Source organism: Bidens hawaiensis, unplaced genomic scaffold (assembly GCF_021521415.1).
Source record: "Bidens hawaiensis isolate Kalapana, Puna unplaced genomic scaffold, B.hawaiensis_p1.1 tig00004595_1, whole genome shotgun sequence".
Classification (NCBI taxonomy): domain Eukaryota; kingdom Viridiplantae; phylum Streptophyta; class Magnoliopsida; order Asterales; family Asteraceae; genus Bidens; species Bidens hawaiensis.
In genome coordinates this window covers 649,389-670,209 of record NW_027491279.1, presented here as the reverse complement: position 1 = coordinate 670,209, position 20,821 = coordinate 649,389, and the positions used below count along the sequence as shown (strand labels likewise).

At 34.7% G+C, this 20,821-nt stretch overlaps 1 protein-coding gene across 1 annotated transcript; it reads left to right on the top strand.

Annotated features, from left to right (window-relative positions):
* Nucleotides 1-68: 68 nt before the first annotated feature.
* On the top strand, nucleotides 69-20,560 carry LOC143627050 (homeobox-leucine zipper protein ANTHOCYANINLESS 2-like). The gene is made up of 9 exons (XM_077096950.1): nucleotides 69-208; nucleotides 17,183-17,365; nucleotides 17,449-17,527; nucleotides 18,338-18,542; nucleotides 18,717-19,072; nucleotides 19,164-19,265; nucleotides 19,321-19,545; nucleotides 19,609-20,136; nucleotides 20,228-20,560. Exons 1-9 carry the CDS (start codon nucleotides 69-71, stop codon nucleotides 20,558-20,560), a joined length of 2,151 nt encoding a protein of 716 aa, XP_076953065.1.
* Nucleotides 20,561-20,821: the final 261 nt, after the last annotated feature.

Sequence of the window (20,821 nt, the reverse complement as noted above, 5' to 3'; positions counted from 1 at the left end):
TTACATTTACGTTTTTAATGTGAAAGAGATTGGTCAAAATATTGGAGGAGTGAGTTGTTTAGGAGTAAATGGTAGACGTGCAAAAAAACCCGGTTCCGGAACCGAACCGGTGGAACCGAGCCGGAACCGGGTCCAGTTCCTACCCGATGGACCTCATATCCGGTTTGGGTATTTTTGTACCCGAAATTCCTACCCGGTTCCACGAATTGTATATGTTAATCGGTTCCTACCCGGTTCCAAAATGTACCCGGTCCGGTTCCTACCCGAAAAAACCGGTTCTGGCGGGTTTTTTATGAAATGGTCAACTGAAGGTCAAACTAGCCGTTGGAACCGGTTCCAACGGTAATATAGCCGTTGGAACCGGTTTTTGAGAGAGATATAGCCGTTGTAACCGGTTCCAACGGCTATATTTGTTGGAATTGATCTGCCCAAGACACATATTAGAGTTGATGTGGCTAGTACGTATTGATCCAAGTCGGGTCATATCCAATAACAAGCTAGACAAACACTGAGAATATTTGTTTATGTATGATATGATCATAAGTAAATGAATATTGACACTTGAGTTATTTGAAAAGGGTTTCTAAATAAAAATGTACTTGTGTAATAAACAAATCATATGGATGATTTATGTTTTATGAGAGAACATTACATGTTGTTAATTAAGTTGGTTAAATAACAATATGTGAATAATGGTTACTAAGCACGTCACCCAACATGTAATAAGTTTTGTTATATCTTATAAATATATATATGGATATATATTTATGTTATAAAACAAAATTAATAATATTAATAATGTAAAGGAATCTCTTACACTTGATATTATTTTATTATTAAAGTTGAGGTAGTGGAGACATGCAATGGATATCATTGGTGGAGAGAAAGATGCTTTTGAATAAAACCAAGTCTTTCTCTTTCCTTCTTTCATAACATATAATTAATTATACACAAGTAACAAAGATTTCTCTCTTCTCTTTTCCTCTTGGAGTTTCGGCCAAGGAAGAAAGGCAAGGAAGAAAGGGTTATCAAGTGTTCAAATCCTAGCTAGAAGTGGTGTCTTGTTGGAGCTTGGGGTATACTAGCTTGAGGAGCTTCCATATTCAAGTTCTTGCATTTCAATCATCATCCTTTTCACAATTCTTTGGTTACTTGAAAGGTAGTTTAACATGAATGAACTTATAGTGACATGCATGTGTTTGATAGTGTGTAATTCGTATTTGGATCCGGGTTTGGGTTTTGCATGTATTGAATTGGTTCCATACACTAAAACTAACAAGATTTAAAACTTATATCCGCTGCGTTTTTGGTAAAATAAGGATTTTATCACTTTGATAATCTTGTTAAAACCCAACAATATTACCGTTGGAACCGGTTTTTGAGGAAAATATTACCGTTGTAATCTGTTCCAACGGTAATATAGCCGTTGAAAGCGGTTCTTGATGCCCAAAACCTATATATAAGTTGTCAACAAAAGTCAAAACCAGGTCCGGGTAGGAACCGGTTCCGGGTATAGTCGGGTATTTGACCGGTTCCATCGGGTTTATTTCGGGTTTCGAGTCGGGTAGGGTCGGGTATTGCGTGGAACCCGCTCCACCGAGTCCGGGTCGGTTCTGGTTCGGGGTAAAACTGGGGGAAAACCAAAGCCCGGTCCGTATTCGCAGGTAGGGTAGGGTCGGGTCCGGTTCCGGGTAGGAACTGCCGGGTAGGGTTTGGAACCGGTTCTTTTGTGCACCTCTAGTTTTGACCATGTATATTTTGAAAGTAGACGTGCACAAATCGGGTATTATTTAAACCCGGAACTGGGTAGGAACCGGTTGCGGGTATGGTCAACAAAAGTCAAACCGGGTTCGGGTAAGAATCGGTTCCCGGTATAGTTGGGTATTTGACCGGGTTTTGACCGGTTTCTTCAGATGTTGACCGGGTATTTCCGGTTCCAGTTCCACTGGTTCCGGGTACGGTTTTGAGGAGAAATCTTATACCTGGTCTTACCTGCGGGTCATGTACGGATAGGAAGCGGTTCCGGGTCGGGTCCGGACCCATCTTTTTTTTTGTGCACCTCTATTTGAAAGCATTACTCTTGAAAGCCTCACTTAACAATTTTACCTATAAGTTTATAAACACATTTTTGAAAAAGATGTAAATTCTTTGTCTTTGTAAATCTGGTATAATTTTAAAAAGTGTTTTTTTTCTTATATTTTATACCCAAGCTTATATTTTATACACAATGCATATACACATGGATTTGTAGTTGTAGATGACTTGGTTTGATTGAGCGTTAAATTTAAACTCTAAAAATCATCCGTAACAAGTATGACCACTACACTTCGACTATACCAATAAGTGCCAATGATCATGACAACAATTGGGCGAACTTGGATCAAAGAATGGCGGTCGATCTAGGATCCAATCGTGGACTAACCGTGTGGCTGTTGGTTGTTCCTCTGTTCATTTAATGCTTAATCTTTCATTTGTTGAGCTGTGATTTGGTTTTAGGAGCTGTTTGGTTCATTCAAATCTGAATAAGTCAGATTTGAATGAGCATCTGTCACATTCAGCAATAGCAAGTCTGAATGATTTAAACTTAATTTTAACCATTTAGATATTTTTCTGTTTGAAACCAAACAGTCTGAAGTCTGAATGAATCAGATGTTTACATCTGAATGATTCCGTTCTGATGTAAACAAATAGGCCCTTAGGCACTTAGCAAACGAGGGATATTTTGTAAACACATGGATTTTAGAATTAGGATTTAAGCTAAATGTTTACTTTTTTTTTTAAATCTTCAAAGTAAATACTTTATATTGAACAAATGATCCATCACAATATATGTTTGACACATTTGGTACTTAAGTATATGAAATTACAATGTAGGTCCCACCGTTCACTAGCGAGTAAACATTTGGTCCTTGGAGAGAACATTCGTTACATTTTTCTTTAATTCTTTTGCAAAATAATTATATTTATCGGTGTAATCATTTTGCAAAAGAATAAGAAAATGCGGTTTGATTTTTCAATTATAAAAATAATTTTTCAGCTATAAAACATATTTTATAATAGTTTATATATGTTTTTTAAGATCTAATCAATGCTTCTTTTTTTTTTTCATTATTTATTTAACCTCATAAGCAATTTATCATTATGAAGAAATCATTTTATTAATTTCTTTTGCTTTCTTTTGTTTTTAGTTTTTCTTTTGTCAACAATTCTCATCCTAAATTGTTGATGTGAAACGTTCAAAAACTAACTGTTTAAACAAAGGGGTGGTCCTGGGTTTAAGCTAAAAAAAAGTCACATATTTTCGATCGTCCGTCCGTTATTAAAAGAAAAACATAAAATATTTCAAAATCATTCTTCATTAATGCTAAGTATTAAAGTTAAAAACATACCAAATCCTTTTTTTTTTTTTTTTCATTTTAACGTCATCATCATTCTTCATTATGAATAAATCTCATATTTTTTTTTTTCACATCTACCATCTTCATTTAAAAGAAAAAAAATGAAAAAATAAATTACTTTCAAAGTCATTTAATAGAAAGATAATGTCTTTTAATGCTAAACAATAAAGTTAGAAATATTCCAGATCTAATCAAAAAACCTTTTTTATTTTTTTTTATTTTTCACCTACCCAATCTTCATTGAATAACAATAAATAAGTAAATAATTAATTACTTCATAGTCATTTAATAGAAAGATATGCCCTTAACGCTAAACAATAAAGTTATGTATTTGGAATTGATTCTTTAAAATGTTTTTTGTTTTTTGGAGAACAAAAAACATTTTAAAGAAGCAATCCCAAACATGTACTAAATATACCATACTAGGCACCTGTATATTATACAAGTTAACTAATTTAAGTTATTTAAGTCATAACTTAATAAATCAAAGGACACATCAAGATTGCATGTTACATTAAATAAATAAAGACAAAGTTAAGTTACAATTGTTATAATTCTTAAGTTATAAAAAAAATTATAAATCTTTAAATATTTTCTTGTATAGAACCACTCAAATTAACCCATTTCTTTGTTCCTTCCTATTGCATGATTTATGTTCCAAAATGAAGCACAAATACATCTAACTCGGCTTGTAAATAAATTAGCATAGAAAAAGTGAGACATAAACAACCTTTCACTCAAAATGAGTAACAAATAACATGTAGGCAATGTTTTCAAATCAGTACCGGACAATGACCCGGACGGCTTACCGGGTCACAGGTCCGACTGACTCGGGAGGTCGGACTGGACATTGACCCAGATGACATCATAAATAATATAATATATATTTAATTTATTTACATATTTAAAAGAAAATAACTAACTTTCATGGAACTTAAAAAAAACATCATAATCCAAAAATCTAAAACATTCATTATAATCTTAGTCATACTCCATAATGAAACAATACCGATTTAATTTAGTAAATAATTATCTACTGTATTGGACCAGCCCAGCTTTAAGGCCCAAAAAAGAAATTTGCAATAAAACAGCCTAGTTTAAAGGCACATGGTTAATATATCTAGGGTTTGGTTAGTGAGACCATCCGTAGTGGAGGCGGTATCTCAAGCGTTTTCCTCCATAACGCCGGGGAACACCGCCCACCTAGGCGTTATGGGGGTGGGGTTTTGTGGAAGCGCTTTCTACATAAAGCGTTTTCAACATGAATTTGTGTGTGGGGAGAAGAGAGAGAGAGAGAGAAAATAAATGTAATTATTGTAGGAGAGTTATGACGTTTTGCCCACTACGCCACTTTTTGCACAACTCTCAATTGATGACGGGGATGCCACATGGCGCATAATGCCTAAGGGTGGGCCATTTTGACTTCACATGGTCTGAGTGGTTACAACTCAAAAAAAAGGAAGAACGATATAAGAGAAATAAGGCAAACTTTGAAGTTCATCTTCTCCATCTCTTAAGTCTGAATTCCTAACCCCATTCTTTTATAGTTTCTGATTTTATTTAGACTGTAATCGTTTTCCTCAACCAATATAATCATCAATTTGGCTACACAATACCTCCTATTAAAATTCAGTAGTCACTAATCGATGAAGCATAAGAGAAGCTGTAAGGCCCGGTCCTGGTGCCCTACTTTGACGTTGGATTTACTCATAAACATAATTTTTAAATATTAGAGTTAATTAAAACTTTTCGTGGAATAGATAAAAGAAAACCGTTCGTTACATAAGTATTAAAATTTAAACCATATAAAACATGTCAAAAGTTCAAACATTATGAAATTAAGTCTTCAGATGTCAGCTTCTCTATACTTTTGCCACGTGCCCCTCTTTAAGCCAGCTGTCTCATCCTTATAATAGGTTTCGCCCCCGAAACCTAACTCTTACCTAAACAAGCCCGGGTAAAACTTGCGTATCTCTTCTTCAACTTCCCAAGCAACGTCCGATTCTTTACGATGCTTCCATATCACCTTCACCAAAGGGATAACTTTATGACGGAGCTGTTTTTCTTTGCGGTCAACGATCTCTACAAGCTGTTCTATATAGTTTAATTAGTTCATCCACCAAAATGTCTAATAATGGCACATGCGACGTGTCATCAGCTAGACATTTTCTCAAGTGAGAAACATGAAAGGTAGAGTGGATTACTTCTAACTCCTCTGGTTACTCTAGCCTGTAAGTCACTTCTCCCACACGATCTACAATCTTGAACGACCCAATGTACCTTGGGCTTAACTTTCCTCTCTTCTTGAAACGAATAATTCCCTTCCAAGGCGAGACAGTGAGCATCACATTGTCACCAACGTTAAACTCGATCGGTGGTTGCCGCTTATCGACATATGACTTATGTCGGTCTTGAGCAGCTTTTAGTCTTGCCTTGATCTGATCAAATCTTGAAGAGGTTTCTTGCACAAATTCCAAACTTCCAATCTCTTTCTGACCAATCTCTCCCCAACATACAAGAGTCATACAACGTCTACCATACAACATCTCAAACGGCGGCATACCAATACTCGAATGGTAGCTGTTGTAGTAGGAGAATTCTGCAAGATGCAGATGATCATCCCAACTTCCTCCAAAGTCTAAAACACAAGCATGCAACACATCCTCAAGGGTTTGAATAGTCCTTTCAAACTGTCCATATGTTTGAGGATGATATGCCATACTGATGTTCAATATTGTTCCCATAGCTTCATGGAACTTCTTACAGAATCTTGAAATAAAGCGAGTATCTCTATCAGACACAATCAATAACGACACTCCATCTTTAGCCATAACTTCTTTTATGAACATTTGCTAACGTTTCTAAAGAGATGGCCTTTCGTATAGGCCAAAAAGTGAGCACTTTTCGTTAAACGGTCCACTATCACCCAAATGGTATCAAGGCATTTAGCTGTACGCGGTAGCTTAGTTATGAAATCCATGGTGATGTGTTCCTATTTCCATTATGGTATTTCTAGAGGCTGCATCTTCCCATAAGGCTTCTGGTGCTTTGCTTTGACTTGCAAGCAGGTTAAGCACTTACTAACATAATCTACTACATCATTCTTCATACTTGGACACCAGTAGTTTCTCTTAAGATCTTGATACATCTTGGTGGATCCCGGGTGAATCAAGTATCTCGACTTATGAGCTTCATCTAAGATTCGACCTCTAAGATTTCCATGGCGTGAAATCCACATACGATCAAACCTAGTCTTCACCCCATGAGTGTTATCTAATAGCTCGTCTTGCTGTCCGACAATTCTCTCTTTCTTCATTAACCCTTCATCTACAAGCACCTCAGACTGCACCTTGATGATCTCTCTAAAGAGATCTGAGTTAACGATTAACTTACACGACTTCATTGTTGCAATGACTTCTTCATTCTTCCGGCTTAGCACGTCGGCAACCACATTAGCCTTACCAGGGTAGTATTTTATATCACAGTCATAGTCCTTCATCAACTCTAACCATCTCCCGTGTCTCATGTTCAACTCATTCTACTCGAAGAAGCACTTCAAACTCTTATGATCGGTGTATACAGTACACTTAATACCATACAGGTAGTGTCTCCATATCTTTAGAGCATGCACTATTGCTGCTAACTCTAAGTCATGCATCGGGTAGGTACTCTCATGAACCTTTAACTGTCTGGACGCATAAGCTATCACTTTTCCTCGTTTCATTAACACGCAACCTAACCCACGATGTGAGGCATCAGTACAAACAACCAAACCCTTGTCACCATCGGGTAGAGCAAGGATTGGAGCTAGTGTGAGTCTTTTCTTCAATTGCTCAAAAGCCTCCTCCTGAAACTTACCCCAATAGAATACTACAGACTTCCAGGTCATTCCAGTCAATGGTGCGGCTATCTTGGAGAAGCCTTCAATGAATCTCCTATAATAGCCAGCCAACCCTAAGAAGCTGTGTATATCTGTCGAGTTCTATGGGGTATTCCAATTCATTATTGCCTCAATATTAGCTGGGTCCACTGTAATCCCTTCAGGATTGATTACGTGACCAAGAAACTATACCTCACACAACCAGAATGCGCACTTCGAGAACTTAGCATACAGTTTCTCTTCTTTCAGAATCTTCAATATTCTCTTAGGTGATCCGCATGGCCAGACTCGCTCTTTGAATAAATCAATATATCGTCAATGAAAACGATGACTGACTTATCTAACATCGGCTGACATACCCTATTCATCATATCCATAAACGTTGCGGGAGCATTCGTTAGTCCGAACGACATTACGAGGAACTTGTAGTGTTTATACCGCGTCCGAAACGGTGCCTTAGGGATGTCCGCCTCTTTCACCTTCAGCTGATGATAGCATGATCTAAGGTCTGTTCGTGAGAACCAACTCGAACCTTGTAGTTGATCAAACAGATCTTCAATCCGTGGCAACGTATATCCGTTCTTCACCGTAAGCTTGTTCAACACACGATAGTCTATACACATTCTCATACTTCCATCCTTCTTCTTAACAAACAACACCGGTGCGCCCCACGGGGAAACACTCGGTCTTATAAAACCTTTATCGAGGAGTTCTTGTAGTTGGGACATCAATTATTTCATCTCAGATGGCGCCAGGCGTTAAGGTGCTTTCGCGACGGGCCATGCTCCTGGTATTAAGTCTATCTGAAATTCTACATCTCGCTCCGGTGGCAACCCCGAAAGGTCCTTAGGGAACACTTCTGGGTAGTCGCTCACAATAGGAACATCTTTTACTTCTTTCATCTCGGCCGTAGCTTTGACAACATACGCCAGGTAGGCACCCTCGCCTTAACAAACCTTCGGCTTTTATCATCGAAATGACATTAAGCCCTGAACTTTCTTTATCACCATAAACCGTTAACGTACCACCATCCAAGGACTTATCAACCTACTCTTACACACTATCTGAGCCTCAAACTCAGATAGCCAACCCATTCCCAAAACTACATTGAACCCTCCTAAGGTCATAACATACAGGGAACTCAAGTCCCTCTAACTGTATCTTATAATCCTTAACCATTCTCATTATTCTTCCGAGGTCTCATTAGCAGTTTCTACTATAAGGGTTTCAGGCACACGACAAAATTTCATTTTTGCTAACTTACTAAATATCGTAGCTACAAAACTTCTATTTTCACCCGAATCAAACAATACAGAAGCGGAAATGCCGTTTACTAGAGACGTACTTGTCACAACATTTGGAATCTATTTGGCTTGCTTCTAGGTCAGCATGTAGGCCATGGTCCTTGGCCTAGCTTGATCAGCATTGTTCTTCCCACCTACTGCGACTTTGGCACATTCCCTTGCCATATGACCATTCTTTCCGCACTTGTAACATGTGGGCTCGACGTTGCATTCATGAGCGTAATGCCCCACAGTCCCACATTTGTAACAGGCATTAGACCCTAACATGCACTCTCAACCATGAAATTTCTCACACTTATGGCACACATCAGAACCAGTACCCCACTTGCACTCACTAGTGTGCATCTTACCAAAAGTCTTGCATAACTTCTTTTCCTACACCCTCTGCTTTTTATCCTTGGGGTTCCACAACCGAGTACCGGGTTGCTTGACAGAAGCAACCCATTTCTTCTCTTTCTTCTCCTATACCATCACATCCTCCCCATCCAGGTCGTCATAAGCCATCTCTGCGAGTTCAACAACAGAGTAAAAGGTAGCAGGTTTACTAGTCTTGACTAAGGTGCATACATTCTGAGGTATTCCTCTTATGTAACACTTGATTCGCTTGGCCTCAGTGTTTACCATTTCCGGCACCAACCTCGACATGCGGTTGAATTCAGTAATGTACTCACGGTGTGTCATCTTACCCGCCTTCAGATTCAAAAACTTCATCTCAGCCCTTTCAACCTCAGCATCAACACAAAATCACTTCATCACTAACTCCTTCAAGTCATCCCACGTCATAGCCTTAGTCTCTTCTCGAGTCTCCCTCTGTTCCATAGTCTCCAACCATTACATAGCCTCATCACCAAACGACTGAGTAGCATAAACTACTGCTTGGTCGTGACGGCACTCGCTAATTCGGATAACCTTATCCATTGTGATTATCCACTGGAGCGTAGCGATTGCATCTCCTAAACCGGTCAGCTTTGGTGGGTCGCAACCTTTGAATGACTTGTAGTTACACCCACCTCGGCTCTCTTCCTTTCATCGACTTTCACAGATCGAACTTCACTCGACTCACCTTCCTCATTCTCATGACCTTTCTTACCACTCTCCCCTATCTTCTAAGCAGTCCTCACATGGCTTGCAGTAGACTTTCCAGGATGTAATTCCTTCACTGCAGCAACTATAGCCTAAGCAATGGCTGCTTGAACAGCAGGGTCAAGTTGATACCCTTCATTGTTGCACCTCCTTCTTCCATTGTGCTAGTAACGGGCTCTACAGAAGGTTCTCGAACTATGCGGGGCCTATCACAACGTTTGGTACAACCTCCTTGACCAACATCCTTTCTTGCTCCAGCCATTCGTATTCTATAAGGAAACACAAACGTCATCACTCAAAGAACTATTTAGTACAAGGATAGTAAGACTAACATGTAATAAAAGTGGCCAGATGTGATTAGATTATCACGTTACTTTCCGTGTCCTATACACTTCCCTTTGTGAGTCCACTTGTACTAGGTTCTACTTTTAAACAGTTAATCAATCAATCAAGCAATCAAATAATCATATCTCTAGCAATTAAGCTAACTTTCTTACATTACACCTGAAATTTATAATATACTTTACCTTTACTTAGCTTGCTTGAGTGACACATGGCTTTCTTGAACTGGCATCTTCTTTCTTTTCTTACTTAAGTCCCATTCTTTGTTTGAGTCTAAGCATGTAGGATGCTTAATTCTATCGAACTTATGCTCTGATACCAACTTGTAAGGCCCCGGTCCCGGTGCCCTACAGTGGCGTTGGATTTACTCATAAGCACAGCTCTAAATATCATAGTTAATAAAAAGTTTCACAGAATAATAATAAAAGTCAACCATTCATTACAAACATTCATAACTTGTCTTTTAAAACATAACATAAAATATAGTATCAAAACATCATGACAAATCTTTAGATGCCAGCCTCTTCGGATCCTGCCGTGTGTCCTCCTCAAGCCAGCTGTCTCAGTCTATTTACCTGCGTGCACACTAGTTCTAGTTAAAACAGGTAACATACAATACAATCACATACTTACTCATACATACTCGTAAATACATATTACTTACTTAACATGCTTATCTTTCTTTCATACATACATAAGTATATACTTTCTTTCCTTTTTTCATTCTTTCCTTCTTTCATACTTTCATATTTTATCTTGCTTTACATACATACTTATATGTTTTAAAGAGCCTTTTGCTCTATAACCTCACAGAAATTATTAGGGTCTGCTACCCTTAAAGAGCCTTTCGCCCTATAACCTCACATATATTATTAGGGTCTGCCACCCTCCTTCACAGATATTATTAGGGTCTGCCGCCCTTTTACCGTCAATTCATACATACCTTCCTTTTCTTTTATATTTATATACTTTCATACATACTTTTAATCTTTTCTACTTCATTCATGTATCATACATACATCATTCATAGACATTCATATATATATATATATCATTCATAAACATTCACATAGCATACACTTACCACTTAAGGTAAGTGTATTAACTACTCACATCGAGTATGCACATAGCCCCGAAAACATAACAAGGAAATGGGGCTAGAAATTCACATGAGCTCGGTTCCTTTCCGAGTTAATGGTAACTCCTCTTTTTAACTGTGCGCGACTAACTGTATAACAAGTACACGTATCAATTAAGTATCACTACCCATATCGTGTTTCTAGTTTAATATAACCCTCAACGAACGGGGGTCCAGGGGCAGCGCCGCTGGCAGCGGGGTCTAGAGGCGGCAACCCCTAGCAAGGTCCAAGGGGCAAAGCCCCTGGCTGGGGTCAAGCTGCTAGGTCAGCTTGAAAAATTTTTATTTTCATTAACGATCCTTAACACAAATTTCATTAGAATTATAAATTATTATTTTATTCGCTAACTCATTCGTTATGATGAATGTGTTCCAGTTAAGCATCATTCGCTATATTATTCGCTATCCTATTCGATATAACAGATGATTCCATTCGTTATAACGAATAGCTTGATCTGAGTCTTATCTAGACGAATGAGTGTATAACGAATGGTGACGAATAAGTGTATAACGAATGGCTAAGGCCATTCGTGCTTTATATAAGATGAATGATGGGTTCATTCATTATAAGCGCATGCAACTGTATCTTGTAGCGAAGGGCTTGATTCATTGTCCTAACAAGGCGAATGGGTAGATAACGAATGACGAGTTCCATCCGTTAATTCATTAAGACAAATGAAGGGTTCATTCGTCATAAAGACACGCGAATGTATCCCATTCATTATGGCTGTCTAACGAATGACCAGCGATTCGTTCAACATAACGAATGAGCATCAGTTATTTTCCAAATCTTTGACTCAGATGTCAAAGTCAAAATCGATAAGAACAATTAACACCAGATCTGCATTTAACCTTCAAATCACGATGAAACAACACAAATTTTGTATCAATTGATTTGTATACCTAGTGCCTTCTAACCCTAACCAACCAAACACTTAAACATCGCGTTTTAATGGTGAGTTTGATTGATATACATAGTCGTTTCTTTAAGCTACCAATTAACCTATCAAACGTTAACGGATTTCACTGAGAATTATTGCGTTTGTTTTTTCTATATCATTTGTATAGGTCTGGGAATACTAAACGAGCCGAACAAGTGTTTCGTAATAAAATGTACCTTTTAACTAATTGGTTTACGAACACGATCAAGTCTTGATGTAGGTTTTGTTCGTCACGAAGTTCTAGCACAAACGAGTTGGGTCTTTTCCTCCGGATCTTGGCTAAGGATATAGGAGAGTGTTTGTGTGTGTTTTTGAGATGTATGGAGGCTAAAGATAAGAATGAGGGTTTTAGGGTTTAAGGAGGTTTAAGGGGTTTATATACCCTTAAGCCCATGGACCTAAGGGCTATCACCATCCCTTATTCCATCTTTTAATGTCCAAGCCCACACTCAAATATTTCCTTTATCTAAACTAAATAACGACACGTTATTAAATAAACAAAATTTCTTTTATTTATTTTTATCGAAAGTAGGATGTTACACGAATAAAGCTAGATCTAGATTCAAACGGCTCATTCGGCATCCCAGGGCTGCGGTGTCAGGTTCTAATTTGTTGGGTCAGTTGAGATAAATGATCTCTTACCTTCGGTTGGTCTTGGATCGTTGAATATAATAGTGTAAAGAGTGTTTGGCTTAAGTGTGTGTTTTTAATGGTGTAGGCTAAGGTGTAGAATGATAGAGATGGAAAGGATTTTAGTGTTTAAGGGGTATTTATACTCCCTAAGCCCATGGACCATAGGCCCATCTTCATCTTAAGTCCATCATCTTAAGTTCATAATTAATTCCATCTATTATAGCTCACCATCCTTTTATATTATTATTTTATTATTATTATTATTATTATTATTATTATTATTATTATTCTACTAACTCAAATTAATTTTTCCGATGAAAATAATATTTAATATCACTCAAGAAAATCTTGGGATGTTACAAATAACATGATTTAGGAATATGGTGCTATTCCCACATTTAATTACCAAAGCATGTTTATATCACATGTTTACTAATTAATTGTTAAAGCAAGATACAAGGAGTTTTAACCAAGATGGTACATTTTTATCCTTGATCATCTCTACAAAAATATAAAAATTCAAAATATTGTTTTTAATTTATGCTTTTAAATTCATTTGAAATTTACTTGTTAAACTAAAACCACTATGATGTTTACTTCCGGTTAAAATAAATACAACTATTTGGTAGTAAAAATGAAACAAGTGTGTCCGTAATTTATACTTTGTTCTTACCCATACTATACTACATATACGATAGGTACACTTGACTATTTGTTTGTAATCTAGTTAAAATAAAAATCATTTTATAAAATTAAAACTCGACTTTGCGTAAAACAAAACAGATTTGAAAAACTAACACTTTTTCTATCAGTTCACTACACACTCACACACTTACCCACCCACCAATTACTCGTTTATTTAATGGAGATATAAATTGTAAATACAATAAAAGTAGACTTATCAAATATGTAACTTCTTTATTTAATTATTTCTAACAGCTAAACTATTATTATTATCCTTACGTTTCAATACGCTACGGTATGTTGCATACACAGGAGATTATAACCTATATGAAAAAAATGCTCTATATATTAACATTGGTACCCTAACACAAATTTTCGTTCTTCACCGGTTATTCAATAACATTCCACCATTTGTAATACAATCAAGTTCTTGTTACTTCTTCAAACGCGATTAAAGCCCTTTATTAGTTTATGGTCTGATTGAAGACTCCAACAAAGGCCTCTTTATATCGATATGATTTTTCGCTATGAAATACTCGAATCCGTCTCTCATTCAGGTTATCGCATGTCATTTATTTTATTCTATTTATATGCATAAAAATATATTTTTTGAGTTTTTTCTTTATCATTTACACACACACACATATTTTGATCCAAAAGACATTTATATGGCAATCATAATCTAGGTTAGTATTTTGTCTTTCATTTATTGTTAAAAACAAATTAGAGTTATGACTACTTTTTTCCTAGATAACGTGTTGATATCATATCAAAGTTATTTGGGAGTTGATCTTTAGAAAGTGATTAGTATTTCACTTGTTATACGTAGAGATTCACAAACTGATTTTAATCCTTTAACATGTTCGGTTTGAACCTTGTTTGCTAAGCCAAGAACTATTAAAACCGGTTTATGATCGGTTTCGGTTCGAGTTAAACCAGTTTTTTGAACGGTTTACAATCGGTTTTTAACTGATTCTCGGCCATTTTTGGATCGGTTGGAACCGGTTTGGGTAAAGAGAATTACAAACCATTTTAATTTACGATTCCAGTTAGTTTCAAACCGATTTCTACATATGATATTCCAAACCTAAGGTCAAGATGAACTTAAACCCCATAAAAAAAACGTTTATATTTATAATAATAACTAAATAAAAAAATTCTACGATTATTGATTATGTAACATGGTGTATAATTTATTGATAATTTAAATTTTGTATATTTGTTCTTTTATTAAATAGTGTAAAAGTATAATACGTAATATTCTCTTTATTCCAGCATTAATTAATATAGTTGGGTTGACATTAATATATATTATTTTTGTTGTTATTAATATGTTGTATTAATTGCCATTACCTCATATTTCAATGGAACATGCTCACATCACATTCTCATTGAAACATTTTCAAGTTTCTAAAAATTTGATAAGATGATTAAAATAAAAACCAAAACTAACATACAATACATTAGAAAATGTATTAATATATGCATAATAGATTTTATTTTTTACTTCAATGTATAAAGAAGTTAAATATTTCTTTTTTTTACTAATTAAAAATCAATAGCTTATGATAATTAAGTTAATCATAAGATTATCATTTATTATTCTACATAGTTAATGGACAAATGATAATACAATGAAAATAATAATTAACTATAATGGTTGCAAAAATTTTATTATGAACTTCGGTTTATGAGATGGAAATATATTTATATCATTAAAATTTTCTATTTCATTTTATTTGTTGATTTTTTATTTTATCATTAGTAATTTGCACCTTAAAAAATCTATTTTTTAAAAAAAATATATCATATTTATCTTACATTTTCTTAAAAAAAATATAATTAGTGGTTTGCACCTTAAAAACTTAATTTTTCTTTAAAAATATATTATATTTATCTTACATTTCCTTAAAAACAAAATTATATTTATCTTACATTTCCTTAAAAAAAGTAGTTAATGAAAATGTTATGGTGTAATGACTTCAAAGAAAAAAAAATATTTTTGATAAGATGATAAAGATAAAAAATAAATATAATAAAAAAACCAACAATATTTTAATTAGAAGGATTACAACTAATTATTGGATAATAAAATTTTAATCACCATTTAATATTTACTATTTTCAGGTTTTCATTTAAATACAGGAGTACAAAAAATTGAATGCTTTGTACATTTAAGATAATTTAATAACCAAAAAAGTGTCCAAAGTAAAGAAAATATGACCACATATATGAATTCAATTATTAGTACGATAGCCATAATATGATACAACATGATAAACTTTGACATTTTTTTAAATCGTTGTTTTGTTTCATTGTTTATATTAACCACGTAATCACTTAAAAACTTATTGTTTATGAAGCCTTACAACATTTGACTCAATCTTTGTCCTTAAAAAGTACTTTTGACAAATTTTTCCTTGCCATAACTCAAACCCCTGACCACCCGCAAGAGGTAACCTTCGGAAAAACCTCTCTGACCATCCCATTAAAGTGATGGTGGCAACACATTTGACTTAACCTAATCAGTCAAAATACATTAATGTATCGTAGATAAATAATTACTCCCTAATTTGTTTAAGAGGTATCAAATTAATCTTTATAATCATAATTAAATTAGACTTAATTTTATTTCTCATAAAAGATTTAAGTGGCTAACTTATGAGATTTGTTTTATATTCAATAATAATTAGGTTGGGTTAAATGCAATGATTACGTGAAATGGATATATTTTCATAATGAAATAGGAATTTTAAATTTGAAGTTAATAGAAATAATTAAAATAAAATTTCCAAACATATTTCTATTTACACATACCCATTTTGGTTTGTGTGTATATATATCTCTACATCATCACATCACATCACATCACATCACTTGCATTATTACTTGGTTGGTTAAAAGAATTTAAGAAGAAATTTGATCCTTTGTTGAATAAGTATTCACAAGTGATAAAGTATCTTCTTCTATTCTTATTTTGTACTTGTTACATATTATTTTTTTTTAACTTTTAGTTTTGCTCATGTTTTTGTGAGTCATTAACAATGAGTCATATTTTTATTGGGTTTTGTCTCGTCTTCTATAGTTTCTAACTAGTGGAGTTTTTCTAATACGATCCTTGCCATTCAAAAAAATATATTTAGAAGAAACACTACAATTTTTTTTATTTTGAAACACATACCTTAATTTATATGTGAATCACTTTTTGGTTTCTCATTTCAGCAAATAGGTAAATCAAAAATTCACATTTGTTGTTTAAATCGAATTTTGAAATGTTGAGTTTTGAACTAAGTCGGCTAGAAAACCGAATCTGAATTGCTATAAATATTAATATATGTCTTATTTTTTATATATAATACACCATTTTTCTTTTGTTTATATGACGCATGAAAAATCAAGTTTCAAATGAATCGTACATATTAGAAAACTCTAAACCTTTCGATTTAATACCCAACCTTGTTACTTTTTTTTTGTTGGTGATGAAATTATACAAGCAATGACTTATTGCTTATTGATCTTTTTAATTGCATGAAAATAAAAGTTTTTGTTGTTTTTGTCATTTCATAACAGAATATTATCACGACTGAAGTGTTTGTTACAAAAGCTTAAAAAATTAAGATCAATATATATGATTTAATTTATAGTAAATACTTTTCACAAAAACTAGAAACATATATAGTTTTATTATGGTCTTCTCATCGATTGTTTTTTTAAGAATCCACTCATCCTTATTAGCAGCGGATTTTAATTAAAGTGTATTTTGTGTTATGATTTTACAGACAAAAGCCAAAAATAGAAGGATATAATTATTATGGGAAAGAAATAGTGCTTACAACCGCATCTGGTGGAAACGAGAATTCAGAATTCGCATCTAGTAACGAACAAGAAATCCATCGTTCTTCAAGTTCACAAAGGGTACAATACACTCGCCATTCGCCATATCAAATTGAAGAACTCGAAAGGTATTTCTAGTATTTACTAAATTAAATTTGAGTTTTATATAGTTATTTTATATTGTTTGTTTTGTTTTGTGTTGTGTTACTAGGTTATTTAAGAAAAACGATCACCCTGGTGAGAAAGAAAGGATAGATATCGGAATAAAACTTAACATGGAAGAGAAAAAGGTCAAATTTTGGTTCCGAAATAGAAGAACTTAAATAAAGGTAATGTTTGATAATATATTTACTTTTGGAAGAGTGAGATATGTGAAAATTTTATGGCAAAAATTTCAAAATTAAGAAATATACAAATATTTGACATTTTAATGCTTAAACTTCAAATAATTTTCTTATATTAGCATATATGGATTTGGAAAAGAAATCCTACACCCATTATTTTTTTTAACAAAAGTGTTAATTCTACTACTCACTCCTAGTACAAACGAGCCAAGCCTGAGCTCAACCAGGCTCTGGCTCAGCTCATTTAATTTACATGAAGCTTGAGTTAGGCTCGTTTCAAGCTCTTTCAAAGCTTCATATGGGCTCGTGAGTAGAATTTTAAGCTCGAGTTCGGCTCGTTTACTATTATTAGTTATTATTAATTATTTTTTTATTATTTCAGTTATAATTTTATGAATAAAATAATATATATTATTTATTTACTTTTTATTTATTTTATCATAATATTATATATAATAATTAGTAATTAATAAATTTATATTTTATAAAATTATATAAATGACAGGCTTGTTTAGGCTCGTGAGCCAGCTTGAGCTCGATAAGTGAATCTCTGGATCGGGCTTGTTTTGTCAAACGAGCCTACTTTTAGGCTCGAGCTCGATTAAGCTCGGCTCGATCAAGATTTTTAACGAGCCGATCTCAAGTATCTCGCGAGTGGCTCGGCCTGTTTGCACCCCTAATCCTAGACCTGACCCACTATTATTTGGATGACATATAATTAATTGGTATTAAAATTCATTAACTACATTTGTGTAGGCTCAAATGAAGCGTGATGAAATTAGTTCTCTAAAGAAAGAGAATGAGAAACTTAAGCTTGAGATTTTAGCATTGAAAGAAGCTGCAAAGAACTCGATTTGCAGCAAATGCGGTGCACAAGCAACAATTTTGGACAGTTTCATTGAACAACAAAAGCTCAAGATAGAGAACGAGCGATTAAAAGAGAAGCTGAATAGAGTGACAGGTGTCTTGAATAAAACGCTTGGCATGCCTTCGACACTTTCTAGTCCATTTCCAAACAAAATGACCATTTCTAATGACACAAAAAAGAGTCAACGGGTATACACAAATGTTTACATATTTAATACATCTCATAAATTATAATTGTTTCACCTTATAAACGTTCTACTGTTTCTAGCTTTGTTACTAACAAATAATTATGTCAAATTCGCAGAAGGAAGCTCCAACAATAATAGTACAAACCCATTGGAGTCACAATCACAAATGCGCAACGAAATATATATTCAAAAGAATGGGTATCTTGAGCAAGCATCAAGGGCCATGGAAGAGATCTTGAGGCTTGGGCTAGTTAATGCTCCGCTATGGAAACGAAACAAGGAAGGTGGAGGAGAAACCCTTGAGTTCGTCGAATATGTAAAGGCTTTTACTCCTTGCCTTGACACCAAACCACCTGGATTCGTATCCGAGGCTACAAGGGCTAGTAGCATGGTACCAATAAGTGGTTCAGCCCTTGTAGAAGCATTACTCAATGCGGTAACTTTTCTATTTTGTCTTTGTTAGTTTAATAGAAAACCAATGGCTTTATTAAGTTATACGAAAATTTGATTAATTTTGTATGTTACAGGATCAATGGAGAGATATGTTTACGGGTTTGATCGGAAGTTGTACTACAATGGAAGTGATTTCTCAAGGCTTAGGAGGTTCAAGAAGCGGTGCTCTCCAACTTGTAAGCCTTCTTGGATTTTTTGCTTTTAATCTCTTCTATTAAAGTTATTGTTTAGTTAATGCTAAAAGATCAAAACTTTATGCAAATGAAAGTCGAAATCCAAGTTATATCACCTATAGTACCAGTTCGAGTCTTGAAGTTTATAAGATTCACCAAACAACAAGCAGAGGGGCTATGGATTATGGCTGATTTATCCATTAAGAATGGAATGGAAGGCCATGTAACAAGAAGGTGTCCATCTGGTTGTGTCATACATGATATGAGAAATGGTTTATCAAAGGTACACACACACATATATATATATTGCATAATATCTAACTATGATACAATTATATATGTGTAGATTACATGGATCGAACATGTTGAATACAACAAGCAATCGGTCCCTTATCAGTATCGCAAGTTAATTAGCTCCGGTCTCGGCTTTGGGGAAAAAAGATGGATTAGTGCACTTTTGCGGCATTGTGAGGGCATAAGAGCCACCACGTCACCCACTCTTAACACCCACTTGCTTAAAGATACAAAAGGAAGCTTGAAATGTCTAGCACAACGCATGAAGAGCATCTTTTGTGCTGGGATTTGTTTGACTGATGGTCAAGGATGGGAATTGATTTCGGAAGCGCCGGGAACACCAAGGGTCATGGAACACAAGTGTGTAGTTGGATCTAGCGAACCATTACTAATCACTAGTGCAACCTATTCGGTGTGGATACCAACAAACCATCAACACTTGTTTGGTTTGTTGATAAGACAAGACTTGAGGTGTATGTGGGATTTGATATGCCATAAGATTGCTACAAATGATATGATTCATTTCCCATTGGGCCAAGATAAAAATGACTCCAACTGCATCTTGACTTTTAATTCCAATGTAAGTTTAAAAAAACTACTTTCTATTTATACTTACTGGTCTTAATAATTAAATGCTTAATTTCTAACGTTATATTCTTTTTCTCATGTAGACACTCGTGCACGATGATCAAATTATGGTTTTACAAGAGAATTCGAGTGACATGACGGGATCACTCATTGTCTATGCAACCGTGGATTACTCGACATTGTCTTTGCTGCTGTATGGTAAAGACACTTCTTCAGTGGCTCTTATGCCATTAGGGTTATCTTTTGTCCCAGGGTATGGTGAAGATGGAACAGGTTCTACAGATGGTGAATGTGGATCCATGGTGACTGTGGAATACCAAATATTACAAGCTACCCCAAACCTCACGACGGAAACCATCAGCACCATAAACGATCTAGTGTTACGAACAGTTTTAGGAATTAAAGAAATTGTTTGATCTAGTCGACAATAAGAGTAGAGCAGTGGTTGAACCATGTATTCGAGTCTAGTGTTGGTGTCAAGGGTTGTGCCTTATTCAGTTATTTGTTATAGTTAGTGGATTTATTTAATATCATTATACATTCTTTTAGTTTTATAAATTTATTTTTGACATCATGCAAATGTGTATATGAGTTGTATTTGTAGAACAATAAATACTTTTTTTGATAATATTTAATTTGGCCTTAGACATGACCTTGCATCCGAATAATTTACTATA